The sequence below is a fragment of the Parasteatoda tepidariorum genome, chromosome 6, assembly GCF_043381705.1.
Source record: "Parasteatoda tepidariorum isolate YZ-2023 chromosome 6, CAS_Ptep_4.0, whole genome shotgun sequence".
NCBI lineage: Eukaryota > Metazoa > Arthropoda > Arachnida > Araneae > Theridiidae > Parasteatoda > Parasteatoda tepidariorum.
This window is the reverse complement of record NC_092209.1, coordinates 1336764-1358070: the sequence shown is the minus strand read 5'-3', so window position 1 is coordinate 1358070 and position 21307 is coordinate 1336764. Positions and strand designations below refer to the sequence as shown.

At 30.2% G+C, this 21307-nt stretch overlaps 2 protein-coding genes and 1 long non-coding RNA gene across 4 annotated transcripts in view; 1 reads left to right on the top strand and 2 right to left on the bottom strand.

Moving 5' to 3' along the window:
• LOC139425717 (uncharacterized) overlaps nt 1-635 on the bottom strand; it is a 1914-nt gene extending 1279 nt beyond the window's left edge. Inside the window, exons 1-2 of the long non-coding RNA XR_011636883.1 lie at nt 532-635; nt 320-430 (exon numbers count right to left, since the gene is read on the bottom strand). This is a non-coding gene — a long non-coding RNA (uncharacterized lncRNA). The remainder of the gene's footprint in view (nt 1-319; nt 431-531) is intronic.
• LOC107437032 (beta-1,3-galactosyltransferase 5) overlaps nt 1-20206 on the bottom strand; it is a 33167-nt gene extending 12961 nt beyond the window's left edge. The window contains exons 1-5 of one of the 2 annotated variants that reach the window (XM_071181569.1): nt 20160-20206; nt 16996-17215; nt 4102-4292; nt 2305-2486; nt 1477-1813 (exon numbers count right to left, since the gene is read on the bottom strand). In XM_071181569.1, coding sequence (XP_071037670.1) covers nt 1477-1813; nt 2305-2486; nt 4102-4292; nt 16996-17065 — 780 coding nt within the window. In that variant the 5' untranslated portion in view covers nt 17066-17215; nt 20160-20206. Of the gene's footprint in view, nt 1-1476; nt 1814-2304; nt 2487-4101; nt 4293-16995; nt 17468-20159 lie in introns of those variants that run through there. The other variant, XM_016048896.3, reaches the window with a different exon arrangement.
• The window catches only part of LOC107437034 (FA complementation group M), a 71273-nt gene continuing 66861 nt past the window's right edge, over nt 16896-21307 (top strand). Inside the window, exon 1 of the mRNA XM_071181566.1 lies at nt 16896-16926. The gene's annotated coding sequence lies outside the window, so the exon portion shown is untranslated. The remainder of the gene's footprint in view (nt 16927-21307) is intronic.

Genomic DNA, 21307 nt, shown 5'->3' with positions numbered 1-21307 from the left:
TATATGTAATGAACTTTCAAAAATTTAAAATGTCAGATTTATAGATCTTTTTCACATTTCTTGAAAAACATTTAAATTTTTACTTAGTTATATACATAAATTTCATTTGTAAATATTTAATTCCGACCAAAAAAGATAAACGCACTTATGGAATTATACAGAATTTAAAAACCAAATGAAATTAAATTAAAGTCAGACACTATAAATTAGTCACACATTTAGTTACAATTCTAAGTCAGTCTTATCTAATAGGTTCATATAATCAATCATTGAAAAATAATTTACCGAAATCTTCGAAAATGCTTAACTATTTACTTACATTTCGATATTTTGAGGAAAGCGAAACAATTTCAAATTTGGATAACTCGCTCTATTTACATTGCATTAAGCACATATATCATAATTCTTTGCTTTGCGCACAGAAGAATCACTGAAAAATACTGAAAGAAAAAAGAGGATTACAATCTTTATCAAAACTGAAAACAAGGCGAAAAAAATCAACAGAAGATAGGTTATACAAAGAGCACTTACTTGTGAGGGATAATTGTCAAATTAACGTCCGCCATTGATTGATTTCTCATGTGCTTCTCTCTCCAAACTCTCCTTCCAAAACTAAGGATGATATTGCGCATGCGCCCCGGAAGACAAACTTCTCTGCCGTACACGAAGCGCTGGCATTGTGCCAAATTTTGTTACGACTTTCGCGAACTTCCCATCTTTACACTTATACAATCTTTGATTTAGGTTTATATTTTTTAGAATCCGTTTATGATGCTAAATTATTAGTTATTAAAAGATTAAAGTTTTATATTTGTTGTCATTCATCTGTAGAACTTGTAGTTAATTTGATTGATTTTATTTAAAAGGTGTCCACATTATTTATTTCAACTTATTAACGACAAAAATAATGAATAAAAATTGATATGAATAAATAAACAGTATGTAATCAACTAGTAGAATCTGTTCATCGAATTCCATCTCAAATAAAATTCTAGAGGCGGTTTAATATAGCGTAACTACCACTACAAGTATTAAATACCAAATCACTAGTATATAACACATATTAACTTGATTCCATCTTTAGGTACCTTTTGATAGATAAAATTTGACATAGTCGATAGTTAAATCCCTACAATTTCTTGATATTAGTGAAGCATCATGACGGTATAATGCATCTTGTTGTTTCTAATGCCGTTTGGCAATATCAGCAAACCTACTTGGTGAAAGCCAATCGAAATTAAGTCAGAGGGTGCATTTCTTGTTTTTCAGTGGCGTCATCTATAGCCAAGAATACGACTTTTATATGTACTTTTCAATCATTTTGATGTAATGGTGTAAAAAATAATTTTAAGTCAAATTTATAATCCACTCCGAAAAAATCTATGATCTGGTGGTAGACAAATTTTTAATCGTAATTCATTATTATATTTACTTCCCCTGTGACATGTTGCCCCTAGAGACAGCAGAGAAACCAACCTCATCCGGACTTCTGTAAGGAAGAGCTTCTTTGTGAACATAACCACTGATAAACTTGTCCTGTGATTGGTAAGGATCTTTCTGGAGGATCTTTGCTATCTCGTGAAGATTGACAAAAGTATCATCGTCTGCCTTCAGAAAATACTGGGCGTGTGCGCAGTACTTGCTCACCCACTTCAGCATGAGGACACTCTTCGTCGTCAGATTGCGGTACGTGTCCTCAAAGTTAGCCTGTATGATGTCCCCGTGGGTGACGCTCTCTTGCTCGATGAGTTCAGTCTCTGTGGCATTCGGGGTGGTCCCCAACACGAAACCCAAACGCAGGGGACCAAAAGGCCTGAAAAAAAAAATAACATTACTTGAAAAATAAAATGTCGAATGAATTTTCTGCTTTATGCAGCTTTAAGTTCAACATTTATGAAATATAAGTAAATATTTACACTGATTTATGTACTCACGATGTAGCGACCTTACATTATAACCTCCTCTTTCGTTCGAACCACAGAGGTCGTTACGTCATATTACTATCAATCTTAATCATATTGGAAAAAAGTTCGTTCCGTTCAGAAACGTTCTTTCAGAATGAGTTAAAAACTTTTAAGTTATTATGACACTTATCAGCAAGTTTTTAAAAACATTTGTGCTTTCTGAACATTTGGTCCATGATGAGTTAAGGTTAATATTTGAACTAGTACTTGTTCACTAATTTTTTGAGGGACTCAAATTATATTTTAAACTTATGTTTTCTTTTTTACAGTTTTTTTCTATGTTTCGGAATTTAAATTTTTTTCCTCGATCATTTTTGGACTAATTATTTAGAAAGCTTACTCTTGGGCAATGGATCCCCATGTTTTCCTGATGACCTTCCTGTGCTCAAAGTGACTAGTAGCCGAGGGTACAAGTATCAACAGCTTGACTTCTGGATCTTTGATGTAAGCGTTGGTGTTCGGTAAATTCACAGTTTCACACAATCTCGTAGGGTTGATTAAGAAATCAAGGTGCCACGGACCCTGAAAGTGGCAAAAATGAATTACAAAGAATGCGAGCTAATTAGTCTGAAATGGAGCAATTATATTGAAACTGTGAAAGTCATTAAGAAATCAGGTCAACATTAGCAATAATAAAAAGCAGCACAACAAGATCAATAGTGAGAAAAAGACGACATTATTGGAACTCATTTGAATTTGATTGCTTCAAGCAGAATTTTTGTGTGAAACACAGCTGTGGGAAAATATAATTCGTATTTTTTCTTAAGGAAGTTGGACCATTCGTTACGGGAGAAGAAATTAAAGAAATTTTTAATCCTAGCATAAACTAAAGAATTTCCTCCATTATTTCTCTGATGTCTTTGTATGGAAAATGGTCAGACGGATAAATTAGATATCTGCAAACGACGTCACGCGTGGGTAAATCAAGCCACGATTCAGCAACCAATCAGGTTCGACGCACACGCATGACACGCACGCAAGCCAATCAAAACTTATCACCCATGCTCGACCGTTCAATGTCTGCGATATTTTTCTTCTTCAGTTGCAAGCAACTAATTGGGCATGGGGTGTTAATGCTACAGCTATTAGGCTTGGTTTATAATCCCTCTGAATCAATTTCCGCCTCAGATTTAATTGGATATTTGCCAGTAACAATATGTGTGAGATGATCCAAATTGGCTGCTGAATTGAGACATACGCAAATTTATCCTCGCGTGACGCTGTTTGCATCCAATTGTTTAGTTGGATGTCCTTTTTTATAAAATTTGGATCTTCAAAACTAATAATCCCAAGAAACTGAAGCGTGAAGGTAATGATGGTGTTTTCAGTATGAATGTAACCAACAACAATCTCGAGCTGCTTACTTCCGGTTAGAAAGTACGCAGCTGCTTCCTACAACTTATTCTGCAAGGCGATATTTAAAAAAAAAAACAAATAATATAATTTATGAGATCATATCTGCTGTATTTCATAAGATATAAATGATATTAAGTAATTCTGGTGTGTTTGAAGGGAAAAATTGTTTTATTTATTTAGAGATGTACTGTTAAAAAAGGTGACTCGGTTGCCTGATTTAGAAAGAAGTCAATTTTTTGGGAGTTCTGATTTGGCCTCTTTTTACTTGCTTGTTACTGTTTATTCTTCGCTCAAGCTGTTAATCATCATACATTAGTGTTAGCATATTGTTCGAGCAGCGAAATTAAGTTCATTTTAGAAATTATCATTAAGGTTTAAATTTCGAAGTTGGCATATTGTTAACAAGGTAAGAAGTGGTTTATATCGATTCTTTTTTTCAAATGACAATTCTTACGTCTTGAAATGACAGATCTTCAAATGACGATTCTTCTCTTAAACATAAATAATAAATCAGGTAACAAATATACTTATACAAGTAACACTACTCAAGAGAGTCTCAAAACATCATGTTGTGATCCAAATGGCTTCAAAACACACCAAAAATATTAACCGGGAAGTATAGGGATTAATGAGCTTGCAGCGCTTCCTAGAGTAGAAAACACCATCCATGTGTACTTGATAATATAAACACTTCCTTTGTAATGCAATGTAATGTAAAGAAGAAGAAGAAATGAAGGTTGTTAAAGTGTTTTATATTTCTCTCACTTAAAGAAAGACTCACTTTGTCGTCAAAGAGGTGATCTGCCAGCCTATTAAGGCCAATCTCTTTTCCATCATAGATTCGAACTTCATCAATATCTTCCACCCTGTACTTTCTCTCTAATGGATACAGGAATTCAATGGTGAGGACAACGCATAAACCTATCAAGATAGTCGCTAGAATGCAGGTGAGAAGTGTTCTCGAACAGATTTCTGCAAGGAGAGAATAAATTTTGTTGAATATGATGGTTCGTTTAAAGAGACGAAAGATTTTCAAAATTTTGTTTTGGAATTATCAAGCGATTGGTTTGAAATTTTCAGTACAAGTCCTTATTGTTAAAAACAATTTATATACAACATTTCAAAAAGATATCTTAAGACATTAAAATTCAGAATTTATATTGTTATTATATATTACTCCTCGCGCCTGAAATTTTGCTAAAATGACATAATTCTTTCAAAATATTATATATTGGGTAACATAAAGAAATAGTTGAGAGTACTTTTTATATTTTTTACTATAGGAACAAATAACTGTAAAAAAGCAGTAAGAACCAGCATTTTTAGAAAAAAAAATCATTAGATCATAATAAAAGATCATACATAAATTAAATACTACATACTAAATTAAAAAAAAAAAACATTTCCAACAAAGTGTTAATAACATTCATAAGTGTATAGTATCAAATTTTCAATTCAATAGAATAAAATTTCATTTCGCTAGAATAGCTCGAAACTCGTAAATTTGTCAAAAAGAACATTTTGTGAAAAATGGTTTTTTCTAATCGTTTATTGAAAATTATACTTTTCAACAAATATTTCCTTTTTTTAAACATACTTAACTATAAATATGATCTTATTAAACTAGTTAAATAAATAGATACTTTAAAATTTGAAAAAAAAAAATCAGCACAATTTTCCAAAACAAGCGAAAACGTAATTGGATTTATAAATACATTTAGCTGCAAACAAGAAAATGCTAACAAGGGTACGTGGTCAAACAAAAATTGCCATACCTTTGTCAATTTTTCTTGGAGTAAAAAAATATTAGGTTTTAAAATGTTCAGTCAAATTTCCAAAATATAAAAAGTAGAAAATAGATTTTTCGACGAATTTTCGTCCATTTGAATGTCCTTGTAAAAAAGAAAAAGGGTAAATACAGCAATCATTATACATAAGCCTGGTAGCAAAATTAACGGAGTGAATCTGCAGCGCTATCACCACGAATCAAAATTATATCCAGGACTAAATCTTAACCCATGAAGGGCCAGAACTTTTTTAAGAAATATTAAGACTGGTAACTCATTTATTTCTATGTTGAAATTTATCTTGGAAAAATAAGACATTCACCAATCTATATTATTGTTGAAAACATATAAATATTGACCTGAGATTAAATTATTGTGATATTATTGTACTAAAGCGGTAACAAACACTAGGAAATATTCGATTAATATAAGAATGATTTACTTAAAAGTAAAATGGTGCATATATATGTGTCTAATTTATTTATCTGTAGTGGTAGTTCAAATAATTTTAAATTAAATTTATAAAATCATGCAAGAATGAGACATAAAAATTAAGTTTTGTTATCACTCTAAAATAAAATAATCCGGGAATAATTAGAAGCTACGATATAGGGTCAACCTAAAAGATTAACCTCTAAGCGCGTGCAGGGATATATGGAAAGACTCTCACAAAATTTCTGGTACATAAACTACAAATATGTTGAATGTGTGTACCCTTGTTTATCCGGCATGCATCCTAACAGTAAAATCGTTCTATCAACGTGCGTCGCAATAGCAGTGTAAGCCTGAAGTTTCAAAACTTGGCTTTATGTACTCCCAGCAACAATGTGGCATTTTAAAGTTATATAAATCTACCACAACTATCGAATAAAAAATTTAATTCAATATTTTTTTACAATAAACATTTGTTTCTTCCGTATAAAGTAAAATTTTAATGGGTTAAGTTTTAAAGTTTGGGGTAATTTAGAACTAACTCATCCCTTGAGTAAGATTTCACCAACTGATTGAATTTTCAGACTAATTCTTATATAGGCTGATTAACGGGCACAGCCCATGATACGCAATTAGGCTACAAGAACGAGGTACTTTCTCTGAACAGACATAGTTTTTTTTCTTTCTATAACTGATTCTTAACTCTGGAAAGCTGCCATCTGGTTCCAATAATTTAGTCGGAAGAGCGGCCGAAAGTTTTTCACTATATCTTTCCTCATATCTAGATCCGTTTAAACGAATCTAAATATTTTTGCACGCAATTGTGAGATCCGCATAACCAAAGATAATTTCCTGCAAAAATTATTTTTATTTAGTTCATTTTTATTACTTTATTTAGTTATTAAGCATAATCTCAAATTTATCTCAAAACTTGTAGCATGATATAAAAATATGCATTTTTTTCATTTATTAAGCGATGATACATTATTTCTTAAACTGAGTAGTTTTTTAAAGACTTATTTCAAATCCTTTTTCTGAAGCAAATGCTATCTGTTGATCAAGTACGGACGTTGCCTTTGTATGGTTGAGTCATCTGTAAAACATTTCCTGTCTACTTTCAAAACATTTAGAATATTATGGAGAGCAAAATATGCGCAATAAAGATACGCATATTTTATCTCTCAATAAAATTCATAAAGCGCGATAAAGAAGGTACTGTAAAAGTATAGTTATGACGTAAGAATAAGTTGTAAGATTATTTGATGCTTCGCCTTAAATACTTTCGAAAACTGAAATGGAAAATTCATTTTATAGCCTTCAGCTGATTTTGTTACGAAGGAAGACGCAGATATTTGTCATCCACCATTACACTTTTTAGTATCAGCTGGATAAATATTGCTTTCCTTCCTCACCTCACCTTTATATTTTAATAAAATTACGTCTTAAGGCATTTCTTAGAAGTCATCGAAATAAAAATATATCATAGAATTAATATAAAATGTTGTTAATAATTATCTGATTGATCTCATCACACTTCTCAACTGACAATAGTGGTGGCAAAATGTCAATAATTGAATCAGTTCCTGACAAAAAGACATATAGCATAATAAATAAATACAAAATATATAGCATAATAAATAAATATATATATAGTATAATAAATAAATACAAAAAGGCACAAAATTTAGACCCATTTACCATATTCTAAAATACTTTCTTAATGATCGCAATAGTTTTTGTTTAAAGATATCAAATAGATTCTCTTTACCTTTAGGTATGCTAACAGAATGGAAATGGGGTGTTTATTATTACTTTAAAAACTTTGTTTTCAATAATAAGGATAATTTAAATAACAGTAACAATTCAACAAATTTTTTACAAATTATTCAATCAATTAAGCAATTAAAATTTTTTTGACAAAGCTAACAATAATTATGCAACCTTCTGTAAAAAATTCTATGTTGAACTTTTAAATATGGAGTTAAAAAATAGTAAAAATTTTAAACTTATTAATCTAAATAATACTATTCTCATTAAAATTTTTTGAGCTTTGTATAAGAGGTTAAAAAATAAAATTAGCAATATACAATTTCCTTATTTAATTATCAGTCCTAAATTTCATAAAATTCCTATAAAATTTAGAACAATCACATGTGCGTCTAATACTTACCTAACTAAACATGGCACCATTTTCTCTAACTACTTAAATAAAGTTATTAACAATATTATTAAAGAAGGTTTTTCTTGAATTATCACTAATAATCTACCGATTTTAGAATTTATTAAACATAATGAAATAAATTCTATTGCGACTTTAGATTTCCAGGATCTTTTCAATAAAGCATTCCCCTTTCTAAACTAAAAGATGTCCGTTTGAATTATAACTATGATTTTAAAAAATATCCTTAATTGCGATTTTGATTATTGGGAAATTCTAATTAATTTGTCTTTTTAATAATTATCGTTATAATGGAAAGGATATTTTTCTTCAAATTGAGGGAATACCACAAGGATCTAATTTTTCATCTCTCTTAGCTAACTTATTTTTGACATTATTATGAAAAAAATTTGTTTAAATTTGTTTTCAGATTTATTGATGATTTAATTATCTTTAACTTTCAAGATTATACTATTTTATTAAATAATATTTACCCAAGGGATTAATCTTGCTTCGTAATCATGATGATAATATTAATTTGCAATTTTTTGGATTTGGGTATCATAAAAGAAGAAAATATCTGCTTTGCTGATTTATACGATAAAAGAAATGATTTTAATGTTTATAAATAAGCTAATTACTTGGAATTCTAATGTATCTAAGAACATCTATTTAAATACCAAATTTAATCAAATGAATAGAATTAAAAGAATATGTAGTAATATTTATTTATCCAAAAAACAGATAGATAAACTCTTTCAAAATTTGATAAAAAACAATGAATACCCAACTACAGTAATAAAATTCTATATAAAATCATTCAGTTAATAATATATTATTGTAGTTACATTAACTAAAAATTTTCTTTGTTAATTTATATAATTTTTCCATGTGCAAATCCATTTCGGGAAATCCGTGGCCAAAATTATTTACTAAAAAATTTCTTTGTTAATTTTTTCCATGTGCAAATCCATTTCGGGCAAATCAGTGGCAAAAGTTATTTACTAAAAAATTTCTTTGTTAATTTTTTTCCATGTGAAAAAATTTGATAAGGAAAAAAACAAAAAAAAGCAATGGATACCCAACTATGCGTAAAACAGGCAATTCATGTTTCTTTCTCTTTTCTCTTTTATTTTATTTTTTCTTAAATAAAAGTTAATTTTCTGAAATTATTAATAGTCAACACCTTTAAATTATCCAGTATAATATTACCTTGCGCACATCTATTATCGGGCCCATCCATGGTAACTAACAAATCAATATTTACTAAAAAATTTCTTTGTTAATTTTTTCCATGTGCAAATCCTTTTCGGGCAAATCCGTGGCTAAAATAATTTACTAAAAAAATTTCTTTGTTAATTTATATAACTGTTGTCTTCATTTAAAATTAAGACAAACAGTTAAATTTTTCATAAGAAATATTTGATCTGTCCAACAATAAGAATATGCTTTTTGGTAAACATATAAAAATTGTCAACACAGTCCTCTTTCTCCCCTTCATGAGTTTGCCCCCATTTCTTACCTCGGGTCACCCTTATCGAGTTGTCTCGTCAATCCTTCCACCAAACATTCTAGTATGAAGGTATTGGGCTCGATTCCTGCTGTAATCTTTTGTGTATTGACGGAAGGACGTAATAAGCCGTATTTTCAATGAACTGCATATGTATGTGGTTGCAATGAAATGAATTAAAATAAAAATGCTTCTTAACTACTCAATGAAATGTGAATAACTATTTTATTATTAATATTTTTTTCTTCAATATTATGGGACACGGAAATGCTTTCATTGGTTTTGTTATAACTAAAACGGTTGTTAGTTTCTCAAGAGACAATCTGTTACAAACCATTGGAATGGTATATTAAAGTTGATTTTAAATCAGTGCAACTTGACTCATTGGAGGATACACATAATCTAGTAGCTGTTAGGTAAGATCAAGCTGGACAAGATGATTGCAACGGTGCAATAATCATCCGAGATGCATTTCAGTATCTATAAACAAAATACTACGAAATAGAACACATTATGTTCCAAAAATGAAACAATTGTTTCATAAATAATTGACATAGAACATTGCTTCGAAGCAATATATAAAGCGAAAAAAAAGGAATGCCATAAAAAAAAACTTTTAATCTATTGATCGGATTTTCACGTACTCAATTTAATGGTTCGTAGGTTTAACTTTAAAAAGGCTAAGAAGATACTTTAAGTTACGAAATCAGATACAATGACTAAATATGCAGCGAAACCTGGAAAGACCACCTCTATTTACTACCACGTTTGGGAGACAGGAAATTTTTTCCTTAGAATCTATGTTGAAGAAAACCTTCAGGGGAGACTATTAAAACCTGTCCCAGCAAACGGAAAAACATCAGCACAAAGCACTAAAAAATATCAAAACACAAAATGTAACAAAACAAAAATAAGTACATTAAAATGTATTCAAAATATTTGTGAGAGACTCTTATTTAGAGAGCTCTATTTGACGATACAATCTCATGTTGCGGACTATGTCTCAGTGCACTCAGTGATACTATGTCTCATGTCTCAGTGCACTAAAGACGATGCTATTAATAATTTACTTAAAGAGTTGGAAGTTAAATAAAAAAAAGGTAATTTTAGAAAAAAACAAACATCTCAAACAAAGCTCTTCTCATCTTTTAAAGCTAACTAATTTTTATGATAGTAACTTAAACAAAAAAACGTAATTGCTTATTTTTTTAAAATAGCTTTATCATTCATAATTGGTGTAATTGTTTTTACACATTACTTATATGAGTTGGAATCATTTTTATAGACGCTAAATTTTAATCTTTCTTCGTCTAAATTTTAATCGTCTTTTCATGATATCAACAGAAGTGGCATTTCCGCACCATGAAAATGACATTGACTAAAAATAAAATAGTTTTCGAAAAATCATGTACCTTCGATTACAATTGTGAAGTCAATGGAGGAACGACTCACCTCCATCAACGACCATTTTACTGTGGAACGGAGAGTGATCGCACACGAGAAATTTCACTCTACTATTTTTAGACGAATTTGGATTTCTATAATTCTTGAAATGTGGGGTAAGGGCGCAATCTGGGAAATAGGGCCCCATAGTTTGATTTGGAGAGCGGTAGAGTAGTTCTTTTGAAATCATGGTTTTTATGGTTACGGTTTTCATACGGTTTTATAGTTAAAAAAAGAAAAATTATAGCTCAGAAAATATTCGTTTGATTGCGATCAAATTTTGCTCTTTGCCACATAAATTTACATTTTTCTAAATGATATAAGAACTTGTATAACTTACTATAATTCAAATTTTTTTCAACTATTATTAAATAAAATTAAAAAAGGAAATTAATAATTATTAAATCTTATTTTTGCATAAATATCTTTGAATAAATGCTTTTTATAATGCAAAGAAGAATTTTTAAAACTCACATAAAAAGTTCTCGAGATATGGTAAAATACACAAAAAATGTTTTCGAGATATGAAATATGCAAAAAGTTAAATTAACGTTAAAAGGTCCAACTGCTCTCCTGACTAAACAATTGGGGGCCTATTTCCCAGATTGCGGCTACATCCATAATTCGAGGGTCAAGATTCCAAATCTGTCAAAGTAAAAGAAAGGTATATTTATTCAGAGAAAATACACTTGACTTTGAAACTTAAAATATGGTCTGCACTCATTAATATATTTAAGGCGAGATTAAACCATTAGGAAACGTGAAAATCAGATCAAGTTACATAAAGTGTCGCTATTGGGGCCAAATTTTCCAAATTCTAAGGCTCAAAAATTCAAATCCTTTTTACATTTTTAAGGTCTGATTTCACAACTTAAAAGTATCAATAGGATTTCTCTTCAGCATATATTTCAGGTCTACATGAAAGCAAGATGATTAGTTCAAAAGTTGTTGATATTTCGTGCAATTTGCGTTGAGTTTACTTTAAACTGGGATTATTCATTTTTAGCATCCAACTGTCAGCTTATAAACCATTTTTGAAAACAATTTGTTACTTAACTACCTGTTTTAAAACTTTATGACATTTTTCATGACACAAAATTTTGAGCTAATAAGAGCATACCAAGGTTAAGATAAATGAAAATATTTGTTCAGTGTTATCAGATTACATATAATTTAATAAGAATTTATTTCATTGATTGTTAAGGCACACATAAAACAAACAGACGGCATCCTAAAATTTTTATTCTTTGCAACGTCTTTACGGCAGAAACAAAGCAGCTTTCAGTTCAATTTGAAAGATGTTCGACGTTTTTATTTTTTTTAATGGAGATAAACTGAACTTCTTAAATAAAATATAGAGATGAACCATAAGTGTTAAAACTTTAAACAAATTTGATGGGTAGGCGCTACGACAATAGTTTTCTTAGGTACATACTCGGAGATTCCTTCCCCCGCTCGTTTCGCTCACTAAGATTCCTTCTCATTAACTTTTTATTAATGGACGATAAACAGATTGTAAGATCAAAATTAAAAATTACTCAATAAAATGATCTTAATAATTTAATTTTTTTGACACACATTTAGTTTTTGTTTCGATTAGGTATAAAATTTAAACAAAATAATTCAAGCTTCGTAGTGGGACAAAGAAAATAGGACAAAATCAAAACATTTTTTTAAAAACAGACTACTTTTAAAAAGGACAAACTAAGCATTGCATAATTTGAAAAATTTAAATACAATAAAGACAAATTTTATCGCGAAAGAATAATAAAACATGTCATTTTTAATTTCCGATTTACTTTGTTTAGAGCAGAAAGTTTTAACAGTTTGACATTTAATTTTATACACTGAATAAGTTAAAAAAAAGTTTACAGTACCGCTGCTTTTGAAAAATAACGATATCGATTTTCGATCCGATCAAAAGTTATCTAAATTTGTAACCAAGTTCTTTAATCCTGAAATCCCTCAATCAATTCATGATTTAAAATTCCATGATAAGTTCGATCATGAACGAGATAAAAGAAAAACAAGAACATGAACGAGACGAATCAATAATTAAAAAGCTATAAAAGTTACTGGATTTGCTGAAAAGAAGGGAATGAATTCGTCCCCATAAAAATTTTAAAAGGTTAATTGAGTTTTCATAAAATGACGGAATTTCCAAAAATTGTGATGAACAAAATTCTGGCTTGCATATAATTAGTGGAAGGCCCCTATTGCTGAACGATCGTATTTTGCGATTTTCACCAGTATTATCAATTAAAGTAGTACTTGAATGTTGTATAGAAAATCCTTCGATTCTTTTAATCAATTAACTTAAAACCCTCTTTTGTATTCATGGAAAATGGCATGTTCTGTAGACACACAAAAATGAGGAATATCAGGACGTAACTTGAATATTTCATTGCAACTTTATCTTCAAGCTTGTTCTTTGAATTCTCAGTGCCCGACTTAGCCTAATTGGCGTACGAGACAAAAACTTCTTCGGAGGGCTCCGCTGCTTCACTACTTCAACAATGAAGAACCGAACTTTATGGAAGTATTTAAATTTTTCACTTCATTATACATAGATAACAAGGAAATTCACTAGAACTTAAAATAGCTATTAAGTCCCCCTCCCCTTCAATGGTCAGACAAAATATCGTTCTGTCCACCTCATTGATTTTCTGACAATTCCATGTCCACCATGCCAAATGCAGTTTTCTGATTGTCACCTAGCTGCGGAAAATGCATATCCTTGCAGACATTAGGGTGAAATTCAGCTAAATTTTCGCAATTACGATGGCTCAATTAAACCAATCAGAAGCCAGTATTTTTGGGATATTTAAAAATACAGGCTTTTGATTGACCAAATTTGTCCAACGTAATTGCGAACATTTAGCTGAATTCCGCCCTAGAAAGCCATGGATTTACGAAATATAGATTTTTTGTGTTCATACGATAGATTTATGAAGAAGCTAACATAAAATCGATGGATTTTACACTGTACTTATATTTTGGTTTGAAAAAGTTCATTAAAGCAGGAAACGTAAAATAAACTTTCGATTTGATTTGGGGGCCTCCTCTAATGTGGTGGTCCGAGACAACTGCCCCGTATGCCCCTGCCTAAGTCAGGCTCTGTAAATTCTTATTGGCAATAGTGTGGAAAATTAATTTTAAATACTGCTTTAGAAATCTGTATTCCTCATTCGAATGAATAAGTTGATTAGGCACAGTTTTGCATAAAATTTATTACTAAAGTAAATATAAGTTATTAAAAAGCCTCTTATTTACCTATTAAATAATTTAAGCATGAATCTGTTTATTCTCTTTCCATGACTGCGTTTTCCAGATATCTTTTTATTCATTGATTAATTTATACTTTTAGATTTTCAGAATAGCTCACTTTTATGATGTTCATTAACTGAAATATTTTTTAAAAGACATTAAAACAGTCAAAGTTTTGAAAAAAAGTGTCTCAAATTTTCAGTTTTTATATGCAACATTTACAGCAGGATACAAGGGTGACCAAGCTCGTATTTCTAATTTAAATTAATAATTACTATTACTTTATTACATAAAATAACTTGCATGAAAAGGGTGTTCATGGGGATAATAAAATAAAATGAACTACCTCCGAAAAACTAGTATTTTATCTGGGTTATTTTGAAAAGCTTCTCAAAATCAAACAAAACATATTCGAATATTGCCTTACTATCCTAAGTAAAATGTGATTTAAATATTTTTTTCTTAAATTAGAAAGTAATTATAGTATATCAATCTTGTGATGGTATATGGTCTTGTGATGGATCATAGATCTAAGTTTTTGGAAGTGATTTTAAGCCTGAGTCGAGAAATGAAATATCAACTCTCGAGGCATATTAAAGACTCATTTTGTCCGAAATCAGTGCAGTAGTTGAAAAAAAAAAATATTTCGGGGAACTAATTTTTTTATTGGGTATATGTTAGAGTTGGCTGATTTTTGTTAAACCAAAAAATGACTAGTTTAAATCATTTGGCGAGCTTTAATTAAGAAAAAAATAAATGAATAAAAGCAGACAATTATTTTTTAAAAAAAGGGGGTTCGCTGTCACACAGCTTGGATCATTTTTATCTTTGGTGTATTCATCATAAAAACTATTGCTGACAAAATAATTGCATAATATGATTTCTATTGCAAATTTCTATTGAACATTACTAAGTGAGTACACAGTTCTCCAATAGCACTGCTTGTTTAACTCTTTGCTTCAATAGCAAGAAGGTCGAAAACATTTCTATGCATGTACACAAAAAGGGGTAAAAATTTGTTTCGTTAGAGTTTAACAGTAAGAGAAGTTCACATTTGTTATAACTTATATTATTAACTATAAAACTGTCTTTATTCAAATAAGGATTGAATGAACTCCATGATTATTGACGAAATATAATTATTGGCTCTTAGATTGGTTTCCTTGCTAACTAGATTATAAAACATGTGAAACAGAGTTAGAAAAATAATCTCATTTAATAATTAAAATTTTACATATCCTTTTTACATAAAATTTACAATTTTACATAAGAAAATTTACATAAAATTAATTAAAATCAACTTGATATAAAGATTTTGTTCTCATTCAACACTAGTAAATGCAATTTAAATAATTACTTTGATTACATAGCTTTTTAGCTATATCAAAACTTAAAGCGTTATAAACATTTCCGTTTATACAATAACATATAATATTATTAATAATATGGTTATTCTCATTCCGTCTGATTACAAACGAGCTGAAAAATTGCACCCATAAGATTTAAAAGCTCACTTGCTCTATTGAATCTGATTTGTATCTACAATTAACACGACATCTGTTAAAGTGAAATTTTTTTCCCCTGAACCGAGCAGATATTTTTGCTTCGCTTCGTAAAAAATAATAAACTAATAAATTGGTTTGAAATCTGTTTCAAATATTTAATTTTTTTTACTACAGCAAAAGAAATATTTCGGGGAACATCGTTCCCCTGCGCAAACAGCACTGCCCAAAATAAATAAATTAATTAGAAAAAAAAACTCACCGACTATAAGTAAGTTATTTATAAGTTTATCTTTCTTTAATGCTCCAGTGTTTTAGTTAAAAAAGTTGCATATCGGCTTCTACAAGAACAAAAAATTTAAGATTTAGGTTCTGTATTCATAATTTAAATAAAATAAATTCTAACATGTCAACACAAATCTCCTTTCTAGACGATATAGATATAGGATAGAATTCAAGAGTCAATTAAAAAAAGAAAAGAAAAGCTGAATATGAAGATAATTTGAAGGAAAGCTAAAAATTGTTCTGAAAGATTCGGTTTTGGTACAATATGAATAGCTGAAGACTGCTCCCTTTTCCAAAATTTAACCGCCATCTTAAATTTTCTATTAGGGGAGTTTTAAAAAAAGGGAGGGGAGAAACTTACACTTTACTTGTTAAGTTGAACATTGTTTCTCATTTCCATACTAAGCATGCTGAATCGAATGACATTAGAATAAAGTGTCAATTTAAAAGTAATACGGGTGTAATAGCAACAGGTTTCACAAATAAAACTCAATTTTTAATGAATACAGGTCTAGCGTGGTTATCTAGACGAAAGAGGTATTTTGCGCTGAGTTGAATGAAACCAAACCTATAGTTATGAGGACTTTATTTACAACAGTTATTTATTCAAATCAATTTACACATAATTCCTTTTAACTTCTAACTAAGTTGTATTTTTGACTCGTGTTTAGTTTTATTTGATTCAGCCTAAAAAACACAAGGAAACAATATCTCACTTGTGTAGCGATAGGAAAGATAAATTGTAAAAATTGGTAAAAGTCACTATATTACACTTTTTATGCACAAAATCCTTGCAACTTACTTAATTATTAGTATATATATATATATATATATATATATATGGCAACAAAATTGTTTTAAAGATTGATTAATTGATAAAAAAGTTGTTTGTCAGTCGCCATTTATTTTGGATGTAAATATACCTTTTTCTAGTTATTAGAAATGAAGAATGTTATGTTTAACATATTTTGAGAAATGCTTCAAAAAATTTCAAAACTATTAAAAAGTTTTAAGTTTTGTAAAAATGGCCACCTTTAAAAATTCTACAACTGCTAAATTTCCTGTACATAAATAATACTTTGCTCGTGAAGATAGCAATCTCAATTGCAAGTCAAATGAAAAGCAACCTAAAATTCTTTCAGCTTTTTAAATTTTAGGACCTATGTCGATTTGCGTTGGGTTTCATTCCATTCAACTTTAAATAAATAAATAAAACACAGGAGTTCAACAGGAAGGCGCGAAAACAGGTATTTCGTATAACTTATCATCTAAAGAATGAGAAAGAACTTACTTTGTTTTTTGGTCTCCTCTTCATCGAGAGGAATTTTGGTCGTGTAGATGGGACTTTTGTCTGGACACATCTTTTCTACTTGAATCTTCGTAGAAACAATAAATCCTCTTTCCTTTCCTTCATTCGAGACACTTAATATTGACTCAACTGCTTGCTCGTCACGCTTCTTGCGATATCAGAATAATTATTTTCGAACGAATCGTCAAAAAATACCTTCTATCTTATGAGATATGAAATGATTCTGCCTTTGTTTCACTCAATTCATGTTTATTCCATGAAAAAAGAAACATGTTCGTAAAACTTAAAACAGGTTATTGAATTGAAATTTATTAAAAAAACAATATTACTTAATATGTTATATTCGTTTGTTGATGTTAATTTCGTAGAAATTTCTAATAAAAACAATATTGAATGATTATTAATTACAGCTTATGTATGAGACGACAGACTGCTTTAAAAATCCAGCTAGTAGTATTTTAGAATGAGTCGCTTTTTAAAAAATCGAAAAAAAAAAAAGAAAAAAGAAACGTATCCGGTTTTTGGCATCTGTATTGCTAACGGATACATCAGAAACGGATGCAAATTAGGATCAATTTGAACTCACTTTTAAGTACAAAATACAGTTTCTTTCTTTCCGAGAAATTTAAATTTAGTTTTCAATATTTTAAAATGTGTACAGTGGCTGTTCTAAAAATTTGATGTTTTTCAAAGGAAAAAAAAATGTTTGAAAATACATAAATATTATAATTTCATGCAAGAACATTTTCTTAACATGCTAATTGGGTACTTGCATTTCAAGAAGAAGACCATCCATAACCACACTTGTGACCTATGACTTTCGAGATTTATTATTTGCTTATGTATTTTAGCGTAGCATAGTCCTCCTCTCTGACTCCAAAGCCGCACTCCAAGCTATTGCTTCCTCCAAAGCCCCCGCATCTGCCGACATTCTACATTGTTGTCAAGCCCTTCACAGGCTTGATCAACACAACAAAAATGTCGCCATGCAATGGGTACCAGCCCACTGTGGACTTCAAGGTAACGAAACTGCAGATTTCTTGGTCAAAAAAGCCGCCAAGATTCTACAAATATCTCTTAAGCCAGTTCTTTCCACACGGCAAAAAGGCTAATAAAAATCTCTCTTCGAACAACATTTGAGGCAAAACTCCAAGAAGCAAATAAAAATAAGGACTGGTTGGAAGGAATTAAAGATATTTCGTCATGGCCAAGAGAAAAATATGTGGCCCTTTTTCGCCTCACCACTGGCCATGACTGTTTATCAAAACACCAGTATAAAATCAAAATCTTTTCAAGCCCCTTTTGTCCATTATGTAACCTATAAGAAGAAATGGACGCTAACCATCTAAGACGTTGCTCTGCACTTCCTCCTGGGCCCTTGTGGGAACGATATTGGCGGGCGAGATGCATTATTACAGACCTATAGACTCTTTATTTTTGTAACTCTTGTTTCCGTTTTTCGTTCTTTCTTCATATTGTTCTTGGCTACAAATTTGTCTTTCCTGTCTGCCATTGGAAATAAAAACATTTTTAATTTGTGTACCTCGCAACTACGATGCATAGTTAGTTTGTATATGTTCTACATGGCTTCGTGCCTGTCTCTGAGTTAAGTAAGAAATATATAATGAAAGAATTGAAATCTTTGTGAAAGAATATAGAAAGTGTCACTTAAGAAAATTAATGCCTTTGGCGAGCTAGGTTTACTCGATATAGAACGGAAAGAGCAGTTGCTAACGTAAACAAATGCTACGTTTCAACAACCCATCAGGATCGAGATACCCACACTACGTCACTTCCTGGTATCCCATTGTAACGAAATGAAAGGTTAGCTGGATTTGAAAAATAATCATTTGTACAGTAAAAAAAATTTAGTTTATGAAAAGAAAGGTTGAGATTGAATAAGATTATTACGAAGTAATTTTACGCGTTAACGATATGAAACGGTATCTTACATAATCATAGAAATTTAAACAGAAAACTGTTTTATCCCTTGATTTATAATGTTTACATTTAGAAAAATTTATATCTAGCGACATCTCATCTCTCTTTTTATTACTTTTGACATCAGCTGAAGCTTACAACATTACGAGATATTAAATAATTTTCCTACAATAATGGATAATTAGTAATTGCTTAAAGCAAAAAAAAAATGTTGCGAAAAATAGTATTTAAAATTGAAATAATTTTCGAACAAAGTGAAACATCGAAAAAAAAAAACTCGTGCTAAATTCTTATATAAAAATTGCTGTTTCAGAGCCTCAAGTTTCAGTTTTGTAGTTGCATTTTTTCGGACTGCTGAGGGGCTCGCATGGTATTTTTTACTAGGAGTTAAAACTTCTCGAACTAGTTACCGAATGCTATTTTTTTTAATTCCATTTTTTTCGTTACGCTTTTGTAATTTTAAGTCTCTAAGTCTTATAACTAATGCGCTGTAAAGTGCAGCATAACATAAAGTTGAAAAAACCGAAATTACCACTTACGATTTTTTAATAGAGAGAGAAAAGATCCAACTATAACATGAGTAAAATTTCGAAGAATGTATCTCCCNCCCAAAAAAAATAATAATAAAAAATTGTGTCTAAAGAAGCAACTCTTTTCGTTAAACCTTCACAAAAATACAAACAACTACAGATTTTTCGTCATTTAAGAAAATATTTTTCCAAGTGGTCACAAATATGATGTCACGCTATTTTATTAAATTGAAATGTAGTTTTAAAAAATTTGTCCACCCTTACATATTATAAGAGATCATTTTGAGAAAGGTTTTATAAAATTCCATTCATTTTAAATATTTCTGCTTTTGTTCATCATCACTGCATCCTCAATTATTATAGGTTATTCAGAATAGAGTGAATATAATTTATATTACTTTAGAAATAAAAATTAAATAGTATTAGTTTCTATTTAAATAAATAATTATTCTTTGTGTGATGGTTAGAGATGAATTTGGGCTTACTTTTTGAGTCCGCCAAATAAAATTTATTATTAAGATTATTATTTTCTCCTTAACTAAACAGATTTTTGTTTAATCTGAAAACATTATCATGACCCCGATGACTTTTTTCAGATCCCGTCTCATCTGTAATGTCATTAAAAAAAAGAAAAAAAAAAGAGTTGAAATTTAAAAAAAAAGAAAAGAGACCTACCCGAGTAAAAGCGTAAATTCTTCCTTTCGCTATCACACCTCTATCTCAGTTTATGACACTTAAGATGTAGATTTTAGTCTTTAAACGAAGTCACTTATCAGTTGTGCAGCTTCTAAACTTTTTCTTTTTAAAGGCGAATAATTTATTTATCTCAATTGTTTTCTTTCCTTCTTAAATTGGGTTGAAACCAACTCTTCCATGTGCTGATCGAATAAAAAGTTGGACGCCAACCTAATGACACCGAAGTGCAGAGCAAATTTCGACTGAATATTTTAGATAGGCAGCACCAGTAGCAGGGGAATTCTAAGAGACTTACTAAAAAATCCCGTGTTGTTTTTAAAAAAAACGGTGTTTGCTAGAAACTGGCAGACGTTTAGAAGCAAATAGACATGTCAAGTGGTCGTTAGGATACCGAAGCAAAATGAGAGATGTTTCGCACACCGTCGCCGATAGCCCATTGTGTAGCTCTAGTGGCACGTGAACAAGCAACAACAGCACTTCAAGTGGTTTGCAATATTTTTTGAATAAGTATTGCCAGACTGGACACATTGCACCGGAAAGAACCCATTAATATTCGTCCATAAATTGTGAATTATCCTTTTACACGCCAGATTTCTATTTTGAAACAATGAGTAAAGCGACTTTATGGAAAAGTGGTCTTCCCAGTTCAATGCTAATAATGAAATAATTGACTTACCAGTCTTTTATATTTTTGAAGAAAAAAATAGAACATTGCCTGCCGTCTGCCGTTTAAACATGAATAAAAAACCTGTACGAAAAAAGGTGTCCAAAAAATATCGTGAGAAACAAGCATCGGGTTAAAATTACAATTGTGGTTGACATTCAAGAGTGTGGTGAAAGTGCAAAATCTTAAATAAAAAACCTGAGATTCTTTTTTTTTTTTTTAGCTGATTTGTATTCTCCAGAGACAGTACCTTCATTTGATCTACAGCAGTGTTTCTTAACCTTTTTGCTAGAATGGACCCTTTTTAAAAATTTTTAAGAAGTCACGGACCACCCCCCTGAGAAAAATAATTGCAAAAAACTTCAATTTTTAGTGTTTAATTTATCTTAGCATTTAATTTTATAATTTCAATAATATACAAAATATTTAAAATTAAAGCTTTTAGTCTGAAGGTTGTTGCTGT